At 44.8% G+C, this 13,137-nt stretch overlaps 1 protein-coding gene across 2 annotated transcripts in view; it reads right to left on the bottom strand.

Annotated features, from left to right (window-relative positions):
• The window catches only part of WWC3 (WWC family member 3), a 58,880-nt gene extending 53,549 nt beyond the window's left edge, over positions 1–5,331 (bottom strand). Inside the window, exon 1 of one of the 2 annotated variants that reach the window (XM_081907533.1) lies at positions 4,627–5,331. In XM_081907533.1, the coding sequence (XP_081763659.1) occupies positions 4,627–4,883 (257 nt within the window). In that variant the 5' untranslated portion in view covers positions 4,884–5,331. The remainder of the gene's footprint in view (positions 1–4,626) is intronic. The other variant, XM_081907532.1, reaches the window with a different exon arrangement.
• Positions 5,332–13,137: the final 7,806 nt, after the last annotated feature.

Below are 13,137 nucleotides of genomic sequence, written 5' to 3'. Positions count from 1 at the left end.
GACTTGGAAACTGCAATTAATCCAGAATGTGGCAGCTAGACTGGTGACTGGGAGTGGATGCCAAGACCATATAACACCGGTCCTGAGAGACCTGCATTGGCTCCCAGTACGTTTCTGGGCACAATTCAAAGTGTTGGTGCTGACCTTTAAAGCCCTAAATGGCCTCGGTCCTGTATACCTAAAGGAGCGTCTCCACCCCCATCGTTCAGCCCAGACACTAAGGTCCAGCTCCGAGGGCCTTCTGGCGGTTCCCTCCCTGCAAGAAGTGAGGTTACAAGGAACAAGGCAGAGGGACTTCTCAGTAATGGTGCCCACCCTGTGGAACACCCTCCCATCAGCTGCCAAGGAAATAAACAACTATTTGACTTTTAGAAGACAACTCTGAAGGCAACTCTGTATCCGGAAATTTTTAATGTTTAATGTTTTACAATTTCTTATGTGCTCTAAGCTGCCCAGAGTGGCTGGGGAAACCCAGCCGGATGGGCGGAGTATAAAACAACAGCAGCAACAGTGGGTTAACAGGAAAATAACTTAATTATTGAAGTTATTCAGATTTAGTTATAACAACATTTGGAGGCCAGTGTACCAACAGCTTCAATGAAAAGGAGAGGATAGTTTTGAAGGAGAAGTAAGCACATTGGCACTCTGGAAGACAGTTCCATGCATAAAACACAGCAAAAACGCCATCTGTGAAGAACTTCAGATGGTTTAGGGGAGCAATAGGTGGTCAAGATAAGGGAACAGATGGAGATTTATATGAAAACTAGAGAGATAAAGAAGGCAAGGCCTACATGGTTTTAAAAGCAAGGATAAGAAGCTTGAACAGGATTCAGGAATGGACAGGAAGTCAGTGTAAGGATTTAAGGAAGGGCATTACAAAGAGGTAGTGAATGATTCTGGCAACAACAGAGGTGAATGCTTTGGCAGCAAGTTGCTGGAAAAGCAGTAGACCCAGGTGAGAGAAGGGAAAACCAGAGGAGGAAATTATGTAGTAATCAAGAAAAAGATATGACCAGGGTGAGGCCCAGAGGGTTGTTGTTGCTTTTTGTTTGTTTGTTTTTGCTGAATCAAGCAGCAACAGCCATGTTTTTATAACGGGAAACACACCATAGTTTGACAATGGACTAGACGTGGGAAGCACAGGAAGCAGTTTCTGCTACATGCCTGCTCAATATTTCAATGGGTAAGTAAAATGAGCAAAGGAAATAAGTGCTTGGAAAATGACAAACTAGGCAGAAATATGTCTAGGTGGAAATATTAGAGGCAGCTGGAGATATGAAACTTGGGGAAGGGCGAGAGCTTGGGGGCAAATTAGTAGAAGTGTCATCAGTGTATAGGCAGTACAAAATCACGGGACATGGGCAGGCCACTCAGGCAGCGCATGCAGCAAGGGCAACTCACACTTTTCAGCCAGAGGAATGCATTCAAAAACTCAGCCAACCTTGCAAGGGTCATATAGACTCTTTCTCATAATTAAACACAGGTGCACACATGCAACCCCCACTACGGTGATAGGTTGAGAAGAGATATTTCAATGTCTCCTCTCAGCCCTGTGCTACAACAGAGCAATTTCTTAACCGTTGCACTGGGTGGAGTGGAAAGGTTTGAACTTCTCATCTGAGATCTGTGCTGTGATGGAGACTCAGATCGCAGACAAGAACCGTGACTGAACTTACTGGGTTGGCAGAACTCATCAAACTGCTTTATGGCCTGACCCAGCTTGTAGGCACACCACTCCTCATAAATGCAGAGGGAAGTGGAGAGGGCCAACAACACTTTCCTGAAGAACTCCAATGAAGCAAAAGGAAAGTAAGAGCTTCCCAGTAGGAAAACATTCAGAAGGTGCTCAGGCAGATCAGAAGAGGTCCGACTGGATCATGGAGATGTTGTAAGAAGACATGCAACAAAACAGAATTCCCTGTTTGCCAAGGATGGCAGGGTACTAGAATACTTCAGGACAACCCACTCTGAGCTTTCCATTACTTGATATTAGCTACAGGTGAACTCTCCTTAATTTTTTCAGTCCTGGCATGCAGTGTGCTAGGCATTGGAATTGAAAAAGCAATGGCACTTGGGACCACTGCAGCAGCCCTTGCTATTACTTTTATTTATGTTCTGAAATGCAGCACTACTTTAGTCCTTATGTGCTACAGTGAGTATCAAGACGACAGAAAAAGCAGATAGGGGAACTTTCTTCTCTGTTCTTCGCCAATTTTCCTGTTTAAGATTAAGAATTGGGAAGGGAGGGGAGGGCTAGTGGAGGCTAGGAGTAAGGCAACCAGAACACCTGCCCCCAATCTATGTGTGTTTGTGTCCTGGAATTTTGCCTGTCCTCTGAGATGGCCTTTTAAAAAATCCGGAAGTTAGTTTACAAAACCAGGCTGGAGCAAATTTTGACAGCACCCCTAATCAGTATGCATCTCAAAAGAAGGCAGGTGAATTGTCTCTGCAAGTTTTTCTCAAATAGATCATAAAAAGCATATTATAGCTAGCTTCCTTCTGAAACAAGTCTTTTCCTGACATTTTTTCCCTTCAAATATTTCTTTTCTTTGATCTATCTAGGCAAACATGGTTATAATTAGTTTAGTAGGATCCATAAAAGCATATGATAAAATAGGAACTCTGCCTGCATATACCACAGGAATCATAGTCTTAGACCTAGCCCACATGCTGTCATGGGAAATCCTGCTGACAGTTAAGGAGTTCTGCCAGAAGATATTGCTTGTTCTATCTTCCTTTTAGCACCAGCATACAATAGTCACAAACAGGACCAAGATCTTTAAAACAAAATACAAAAAAAAATAATGCTTGACAGTACATTAATTCATAAATGCTTTGGCAGCATCTATGTGATCTTCCAAACATGACTATGATTATTTTAATTTTGATTGTACTGTATTGTTTCTTTGATGTTTGCTGCCCTTGAAGTGTAATAAAACAAACAAATAAATATGAATGAAATTTTGAACATGTGTGCACAGGGATCAATGTCAAAAGCTATAAAAATAAACTTTGCATTCTTGCATCCACCACAGTATTCTAGTCGTGATGTTTTCAAAGGCATGGTAAGTAACAACATGTTTTCTGTAGCACTTCCCATGTGTAAAGCAACTTAATGCAACAACATCTCAATCATGCAACTGTACAAAGGGTTACTATTTTCTAATTTGTAAACACAGGAAAATAAGTGATTACAATTCATCCCAAGTCTTCAGCTGAAATGCAGTTTGAGCTTCAGCCTTCTAGACTCAGTTTCAATGTTTTATCCATTCAACCATGCTGGCACTAGACAAAAAAAAAAGACCTCCTGCTTTTTGACAAGTAAACTCACTACATGAAATCACTGACAACTGTTAAGAGGGTGTGTTTAGCTTCTTTTGTCACTGGTACTAATAGCGCCTAAGTTTAAATACTATTATCAGTTCAATTTCATGCATATTTTATCAGAAGTTAGGCCTACTAATTTCTACAGAATAAACTTTCAAGTTACAATGCATAGGATTTCAGGCTTAGAAATAACATTTTTAAAACTTGTTCAAAGTTTCCTAAAAGTAACATGTTTGTGACCTTTTTTGGTTGTTCTTATTAAAGGTACTATGTAACTGCAGACTCTGGAGTTTTTTCTTATGCACCAACACAACCTTTGCTTTTAATGTTAGATGTTTGGAAAGGTGTGTTTTTTTCAGCAAAAGAAGCTGACAGCTTTCTATTATAGAGAGGGAGCCAAAGAACCCTTCTGCTTTTTGATGATTAAAGCTTCATTCAAGAAAATATACAAAGGCACATCAGGATACTGATTGGTCCCAAAGCAATTTTAGTAGCAATACTTATTCATGTCGAAATACAAGATGGTATGCCTTAAAAAGGCTGCATTTGCCATAACCTCTAAAAGAAACAAAATGTCACAGAACAGAGCCAGAATGAACTGTTGCAATACCGTTGTTTTAGATTTTAGGTCCGGGACACAACACCTAAGCATTATTGGGGGCAGGGGGGATTTTCTACTCTTATTAAGTAATGCAACCTAATAACACTACCCATGCAAAGCTGAGATACTGCTAAGTCCTGCCTGCTTACTAATTTACTGTTCAGAACAGAGGCAATCCTTCCCACGCAGGAGAAAAAAAGATTTACAGGGGCACCTAGGTCAGAATCCGTTGCTGTTATCAGACAGAGGTATAGGAATTCAAACCACAATCTGCTAAAACAAGATACTGAAGGGAGAAGGAAAGAAAACAGCCCTGGCTTCACGGCACTGCGAAGGAGAAAATGCCCCCCCACCTCCTGCGAGTGAGAACAATGAGGCGCGCTCAACACTATTCTCGCCAGCTTCCCCTCCCAAAAAATGACACGGGACAAAATGGAGTTGCGGTGTTATCCCCGGAACCGGGAACGTCCATCCTTAAAACTTGCAAGGAAGGAAGGCGACTCGGGGAAAGATGGCCCTTAGAACCGAGTTAAAATCACAGGCCCCTCGAGATGCCTAGACCTTCCCTTCCCTTCCGACGACCATTTCTGCAGGCCCCGCAGCCTTAAAGCAAGGGCCGTCCCAGGACACGGCGGGGCTGTTGCTAAAGGGAGCCTCCTTTCGGAGGGAGGAAAAGGGGCCTCCTCGCCCTTCCTGACCTGTCCCGGGGGTCGATCCACGACGTCTGCCGGGTGTTGTGGTCGATATAGAAGACTCGCCCGTCGAAGTCCCTCGCTTCCTCCCAGCCAGCGGGCAAAGGCAGCTCCGAGTTCTCCCGGCCACGCGGCGCTGCCGGCTGCCCCATCCCTTGCCCCATAGCGGCTGGAGCCTGTTGCTGCGGCGGCGGCGGCTGCTGCTGCTGCTGCGGTGGCTGTTGTTGCTGGCGCCGCCGCCGCCCTCCGCTCAGCCACGGCATGGCCCCGCGGGGCCGGAGCCTGGGCGGCAAGCGCTCCCCTTCCAGCAGCTGCTCTGCGGCCGCGGCGCCCGGGCTGCCCTGCGCCGCCTCCAGCACGGACTAGCGAGCGGCCCGGCCTGGTGGGACACAACTGGGGCGGCTCCCCGGGTTGCAGCAGCAGCAACAACGCCGCCGCGCCGGGCTCTTCATCCTCTCGCTTTCCCGCCTCCACACCCCTGGTCGGGCCCCGGGACGAGCCCTGCCGCCGCCGCCGCCGCCGGCTCCTCTCGCCCGAGGAAGAGCGAGAGCGCCGCCACCGCGAAATTCCCGCCCTTCCTTCCTCCCTCTCGGCCTCCCAGCAGCCCCCGAGAGCGGCCTCCTCCAGCAGCTCAGCCTCGCAGCCCCGTCGGCTCCCTGAGCTCCATCCCGCCGGCGCCTGCCCCCGCCATCTTTCTCCGCTCGGGCAGGGGGAAAAAAGGAAACCCAGCGAGCTCCCTTCGCCTCCCGCTCCGCCCCGTCGCCTCGTCTCCGGCGCGGCGGCAGCAGCAGAGCTGCTCCCTCGTGAGGGAGAAAGAGGGGGAACTGGCCTGAGAGGAATGAAAGGACTCCGCTCTGAAATGGGGTCTGAAAGGACGAGAGGAATGAATGCAGCTGAGAGAGCTGTGTGGGGTTTCTTTTTAAAAGTTAAAACAAAAAAACACGCATAAGGCAAAGTTGGGCAGGTTCCCCCCCCCCCCGACGTTTGCGCTCAAGAGCACATTGCTTGAAATCATGTTGCCAGGGAAGCTGGTCGGATATCAGAACGAGATGCAGGTATCCTTGCAAACGTGTGCAGAGGCCCACTGATGCCAGGGATGCCAACTTGAATCAAATGTTGAGGTGGAAGCAATCACATCAATTACAATGAAATAAAAAAATTCCTTCCAGTAGCACCTTAGAGACCAACTAAGTTTGTTATTGGCATGAGCTTTCATGTGCATGCACACTTCTTCAGATACATATCTCGAAGGAATTTTTTTAATTTTGTTTTGACTATGGCAGACCAACATGGCTATCTACCTGTAACTAGAACCATTTGAATGACAATGACCATTAACTTAGGGGGGCTCAAATCTTTTAATGGGGAGGACCTCAGCCGCTAGGACAGGGGTCAGCAACCTAAGGCCCATGGATCACAAGCTGCCCATGGGGGTCATTTAGCTGGCCCATGGACTCTCACTGCCCACTCGGAAACCCCCACCGCCTGCTCAGTTGGCTCCCATGCACCGAACTAAACCACTGCGGAGCAGAGCGGGGACCGCCTTCCGCGATGCTGGCTGGCTTCCCATTGGCTGCAGGAAGCTCCTGCAGCCAATGGGAAGCTGCACACACCTCTGCGCTGGAAGGAGCGCCAGAAATAGCGTTTGCGCATGCATGCATGCATGCATGCATACGCGCACTGCACTGTCTATGGGGCTGTGAACTGGCCCAAGCCACAAAAACCTTGCCGATCGCTGCTCTAGTCGTTGGCTCTTACGACTGGCGCTGAGGCTCAAGGCACACTTTATGCATAGCCCTGTACAGTACACATCTAGTTAGAAACAAGTGCTCTTCCTGTGGACATGTTCCCTTTTAACAATACTGCATGGGATTGCAGCCCAACATGCACAAGCAGGGAGGCAGAACCTGGCACCCTCCCGGAGACTCCCGACACCCACCAACCCCTGCCCAACATGATTCATGGGGGGGGTCTGTGGCCTAACAACATCTGGAGAAGAAACACAAGCTCCCCATCACTCAGCCAAAGTGAAGGAGAAGAAGAAATGAAGAGCTAAGCTGAGTCTGGCTGAAGGACCAGTCTCTTCCAGCATCCTGTTCTCATAGTGGTTGACCAAATGCCTATGGGAAGCCTGCAATAGGTGTAGCTGGGGGAGGGGCAGCTGCCCCCTAAGTCAATCAAAATCAATACAATCAATACAAATCTGAGGTACTGTCCCTCCTAACAAAATCGTACCCCCCTCATAAAAATCCTGGCTACGTCCATGTAGTACTCTGTCCACTTGTAGTTCGCAGAAACTGGTATTCAGGACCCTATTCCCAACGTTAAGAATGGAAAGTGTAATGCCGGTGGACAACAAAAGAGATTTAAAGACGCTTTCAAGGCAAATCTTTTAAAAATGCAGTATGTATAAACACAGATAACTGGGAAACACTGGCCTGCAAACACTCCAATTAGAGAATAGCCTCTAGCAAACATGTCATGGACTTTGAAGAAGCCCAAACTCAGGACAAAAGGGAGAAATGAGCTAAGAGGAAGGCACATTTGGCAAACGCTCACCGTGATCAACTCCCGCCCGAAAAACTGTCCCCACTGTGGAAGGATCCAGTCACTTTTGGACACACCATTAAGACCATATTCATGGGAGACAATCTTACTTGGTGACGAGTGATCACCAAAGAAGCAGAGGCGTAGCAGGGTCAAGTGGTACCCAGTGAAGGAAAGCTTGGCCAGAGTTGCTGAGCTTTTTTTAGGAACGGTCCCCCAAAGTTGTGGCTTGCGGCGTGGGATCTATGGGGGTGCAAGCGTCAAGGACACGGGTCCAAGCACCACCACGGTGGTGCAAGCACTTCCAATGAGGGTGAGGGAGACGGCATGAGGATGCAAGCCCCACCGATGGGTGAGAGAGCTGGTGTGAGGATGTGAGAGCTGCCATGGGGGTGTAAGCACTGCTGATGGGTGTGAGTGCCGCCGCAGGATGCGAGCACTGCCAATGGGGGTGCAAGTGCCACCGCGCTGATACGAATGGTGAGGATTTTGTCACACACACCCTTAGGGATGACGCCTGGGGTGGCCCACCCACCCCACCCCCCTTGCGACACCCCTGCAAAGAAGTAAGAAGATTCAGAGGGATACTGCTTCCAACGGTGGAGGTGGAATACAGCCATCATGACTAGTAACCACTGACCACCATGGGGGGGGGGCATAGGCTTTGTTACTATGCTGCATATTTTTATGTTTTTATATTGTAAACCTCCCTGTAATCCTCAGATGAAGGGCATTATAGACATTTAATAAACAATCATTATTATCCTCCGTTAACTTATTCTACACACACACGTACAATTGATATAAGCTTTTTCACAACGGTCTATATTGCAGTTATCTCTGACTTTGCAAACTTGCATGCCAATACTAACTATATTTACTCAGAAGTGAGTTCAGTGTGATTTACTCCCAATTAAGTATACACAGCATTGTAGCCTTGGGAATGGCAAGGGAAGCAGCACCCATAGTAACTATATTAAGAAGGCAGAGGGAGGCTGATTTCATCCAAAGTAGGGCTTGAGATGGACCTTGTGGGTTTCATTTTTTAAAAAAAAACCCTCTACCTTTTCTCTCATAAATAGAGCATTGGTTTCCAGGTTCTTCACCCTGGTCTTTAACCACAGTATTGTCTGTGAAAAAAAGTATGGCTGAGTCATAGCTGATCTGAGGTTGCAGAAGCCACAAAACAGAACCACAGTATAACTACAGTATCTGTGAAGAGTATTTGTCAGTGAGAAAAAACAGTCACGCTGTTCATTCCCTGCATATCTCATGTAGATTTTCTCCGCCTGCACAAAACATGCAAATCATATTTGATTACTGAAATGTCTAGTCTGTCCCAACTTGAAGATGAGAGCAACAGTAAATACATACATATACAGTGGTACGTCCATTCTGGAGCTCTGGTCGGATCCCGAGGTTTCTACAACCGGAGGGACCACTTCTGCGCATGCGGCAAAAACCCATAAATATACTTCCCGGTTTGCTGCTTACGTATCCTGAAGTTTAAGTAACTGGAGGGATACGTAAGTGGAGATATGACTCTGTGTGTGTGTGCGCGCACACACACACACACACACACCACTGGAGAGCTGGTGTGTTGTGGTTAGAGTGTCCGACTAGGATGAGGGAGACCATGGTTCAAACCCCCAGTTAGTCGTAAAGTCTACTGGGTGACCTAACCTACTTCAGAGGGTTGTTGTTGGTATAAAATGGAGAAAGGGAGAGCCTTAGTGGAAAGGTGTGGCTAAACACTATAGAAATAAATAAACCATTTGTATGTATGTAGGGCAGGGGGTAAGCAACATTTTTATCCCAGGGGCCACATGTGGTGGTGGGTGGTGACTTGGGGGTTGCAGAGTCATGTGTATAAGCACATGCACATACATATGCAAACACACAACCACCCCTATTCACACATTCACAGACTAGGGAATCATGGTGTGGGCACCCATCTGTTTCAAGAGACAAGGGAAGAGTGCACCTTTGGGCATGAAGTCAAACCATTGGAGAGTCACAGCACTTGCTGATGAGAGAGAGAGAGAGAGAGAGAGAGAGAGAGAGAGAGAGAGAGAGAGAGAGAGAGAGAGAGAGAGATGCTTTGTTGCAGCTGGAGGCATCTCGTCCTCTTCTGGTCATTGCCATGGATACATGGTGTGACAGTCTGTCTCCAGGCACTGCCACCATCTGCAAGGGATTGCCACACAGCAGGCTTCATGCTGCCAGTCTTCATGTCATATTTGCAGGATGGAAGGATGTGCAGATTGGAAATTCCCACCAGCCCTGTAGCACAATAGCATCAGACTGCTGAAGTGGGGCTTGGGTGAGCAAGAAGCTACCAAACTTGAACAGTACCCTGCAGAGAAGGGAAGGGGGTTAACCGTCACTCAGAATATGCAGCCCTGGTCCTATTTTCACTCCTTCTTCCAATATACTTTAAAGGGCCAAGGCAGACGTGACATTAATTGCATACATACAGTTAAGGTGCACATTTTTGGGTTGTATACATAGCAGCTTGGGATGGGCTAGACAGTAGAATGAAAAGTTAATTCTTTCTGTCCCTGCCATGATCTTGACAAAAATTGCCTCTCTGAGGCGGCTATGCTATATGAGCTTCCAATGAGAACTTCCCGGGAAATGCAAATAAATTTGGAGAGCTTAATTTTGCTGGATTCCTCCTAGTTGTTGGGCCTCATCTCTGGGGCCCCGAGGGTATGGAGGATCTGCCTCTCTGCAAGTGGAAAGGAAGATCTGGAAAGGAAGTGTCTTCACTATAAGGATTGAATGTTTTGAATGTTTTGGAGCAATTTCTAGACCATAGCCATTTCCTAGTGCGAAGAAATTGCAGAAGAGATAACCAAGCTAACTAGGAACTTGATCCTCCCTTTTGTGTCACGTCGAGTCTTGAATATATATGATAATGAATACGGTAAATCTTTCTTTTAAATGCAGGGGCATATGAACAATTTCTGATTTAATTGACTGATTGAGTCTCATCTAAATACTAGTAGTTTATTTAACTTCCCTTGGCAAAAAATACAGATTAGAATTTCCTAATTAATGAAATTACCTCTTTGGGGAAATGGGTCCACCACTGACCATTTTAAAAATTAAATAAGGAAATGACAACCAGTGAGTTGCGTCTATTGTTGCATGTTCAGAAGGAATGATAGCTTCCTTAATTTAAATTTCATATAAATTCCTATCATGTGAAGAAATGTCAGATATTAATTTATGTGTCATATTCTGAGGGGGAAAATATTGACTCAGGCGTATTAGCAGATGAATGAGACAGCAATCGGTACTGACTCATAGTGATAAATCTTGTATACACGACAAGCATTTGGCCTGATAAGGATTGTTAAGATACAGCCTGATGAAATGGCAATTAGTTAGTGTAATTCCTAATACTATTAGGAGCATGGAACACATTCTGAAGATACTCAACACGGCCATACAATACCACTTTCTGAACAGCCAGGATGCTCTTATGGGCAGTGGTTTACACTGAGTGTAGGAGAAAGGTAAGCAATTTTCACTCCTTGTGCCAGTAAGCCTTGTGTTCCTTTGGGCTTATAGGTCCAGGAGATGACTAGTTACCAGCTTTGGTTAATAGGAAAGTTATGGTTGTTCTTGGACCAAGATAGCTTCGCCACTGCGATCTTAGCACAAGTAACTCCAAGACTGGACTATTGCTGTCTGTGTAAGGCTTTCCTTTGGCTAAGCTCAGAAACAGCAGCTAGTGCAAAATGCAGCAGCTAAGTTGTTGACTGGAGCATCCCATTAACCCTATAGAACACTTCTGACGAGGCAGTTGCCAATATGCTACTGCACACAGTTCAAGCTTTTAAAGCCCTAAACACCTTGGGACCAGATTATCTAAGCAGCACCTTGCCTCATATATCCTTGCCCATCAAAAGCACTCCTCAGATGGATCACTGGCACTGCTCCAGAGGTACACTTATTTTGTACTAGAAACCAGACTTTTAGTGTTGTGTCTCCAGCCCCCTGGAATAAGTTGGCAGCTGAAATTATACAGGCACCAAGCACCTTGATGTTTAGGTGACTGTTTAAGACTTTGAATGCTTTGCCTGAAATGTGATATTCCATAAATTAACGGGCCTGAAGTGCCTGTTAATTTATGGAATATTAATATTAAATGTTTTATTGCCTGTAGAGTTTTTAGAAATTATTTCATTGCTTTTTAAAGAGTTTGTACCTTTTGTGTTTTAAGACATGTTATCTTACAATCACTTTGATAGTCTCTGGCTGTAAAGTGGTTTATAAATCTGCAAAATAAATAAATAATAAATATTATGGGTTTTAATTAGACTGTACTTAAATGCAGCTGACAAAGACCTCTTTACAGTCGTACCTTGGTTGTCAAACACCTTGGTACTCAGACGTTTTGGCTCCTGAATGCCGAAAACCTGGAAGTGAGTCGAACGGACTCCTGGAACGTATTAAGTTTGACAACAGAAGTATGACTGTATACTTTCTGTAAAGGAAAGTAACGCAACAGAAAAATGTGGCTGGAAAATAGAACTCAAGCAATAGCGTTAAAGTATATTTCGAGGCATTTCTTTGTTTGAGCAGGTGAAATGTAATGGAAAATGGAAAAAAGTTTCCTCCATATGCAATACTTGCTTTGAGATGAAGTTAGAAATGTCAGTCCTCCTAAACCAATTGCAAACTAGCTGATCCATCATTGTTAACCAAAGTGCCACCAGGACAAAAACTTTTGCATCACTGATTTATCAAGACACTTGAGTTGTATCCAACTTTTTGCAGAAGATTTTGAGGGTGCACAACCGGCTGGAGAGGAGAGGGAAGCTCTGTTGTGCAAGTGGAAGTCTGTTGCATAAGCAGAATGGCGGCATTAGAGAGAACCTCCTGTCAGTTTTCATATAACACCTGTGTTTCCTCCATATGTGGTTTTATTCCCTTTTTTCTTTCTCTCAAGGATTGCTTAAGACATATCGCTTTCCTGATAAGATGTTTTCACACCCTATTTCACTCCCATAGAATAAAGAATGTATGTTTTACGTCAGGCATTGTTCCAGACTTAAGCTTGTCATGGCATGTCAAGTCACATCGCTGCAATATCTATTTATCCAGATTCCCAAAACATAACTATGTCAGTCCTGTATGTGGATAAACCAGTCTAGTCAGTAAACTTCTGCCACAGCTCTTCAAGAAATTGGGAGTGTAAAAATTTGGCATTCATGAACTTCTTGTTTGTGTTCTTCCATCTCTCAGCTTTAAAAAGGGGGGGGGGTTTGCTGCTGACCGAAGTAGAGATTTCTTTCTTTCTTTCTTTCTTTCTTTCTTTCTTTCTTTCTTTCTTTCTTTCTTTCTTTCTTTTTCTTAAGTGTAACATGAATAGAACAGAATTGATTGAGTTAATCTGCAGACTATATCAAGACAAAACAAAGTAATTTTGCTTTAAAACCACATAAAAAGTTTACAAAGACAAAAAATAGGTGTTTAAATTAAGGGTCAGAATGAACATGCTAGAATCGCCACAGCTGTGAAACAAAATGGACCCCAAATATGAATCCTTACATACCATACTTTTGAATATTGATATATTTTACATTTGTGAATGAAATTTTTAAAATTCATTGATGGCAGTTTTCTTTTTAATTTCAAAATAATTAAGATATTTTATTTTCTCAAGAAAAGGTTTGGGGGTTTTTTAACAAAGGTTTTTGTTTTAATCATTAACCAAAATCAATATTGGCACTCCACCTCCATATGAACTTTTAGCTTTCAAAATTTGCTGCCATTAAATGGAAACACATTGAACATTTATGCAAGTAGCAGGAAGCGCAATCAGAATTCAGATTAGTAAATTCAAAACCACTCATTATGGCAGTGAAATATAGTACAGTGGAACCTCGTCTTAAGAACAGTCCTGTTTATGAACGATTCGGTTTACAAACTCCACAAAACCGGAAATAGTGTCCC

This window comes from Podarcis melisellensis (assembly GCF_964234715.1).
Source record: "Podarcis melisellensis genome assembly, chromosome: 4".
In the NCBI taxonomy this organism is placed as follows: Eukaryota; Metazoa; Chordata; class Lepidosauria; order Squamata; family Lacertidae; genus Podarcis; species Podarcis melisellensis.
This window is presented reverse-complemented; position numbering and strand designations above follow the sequence as displayed.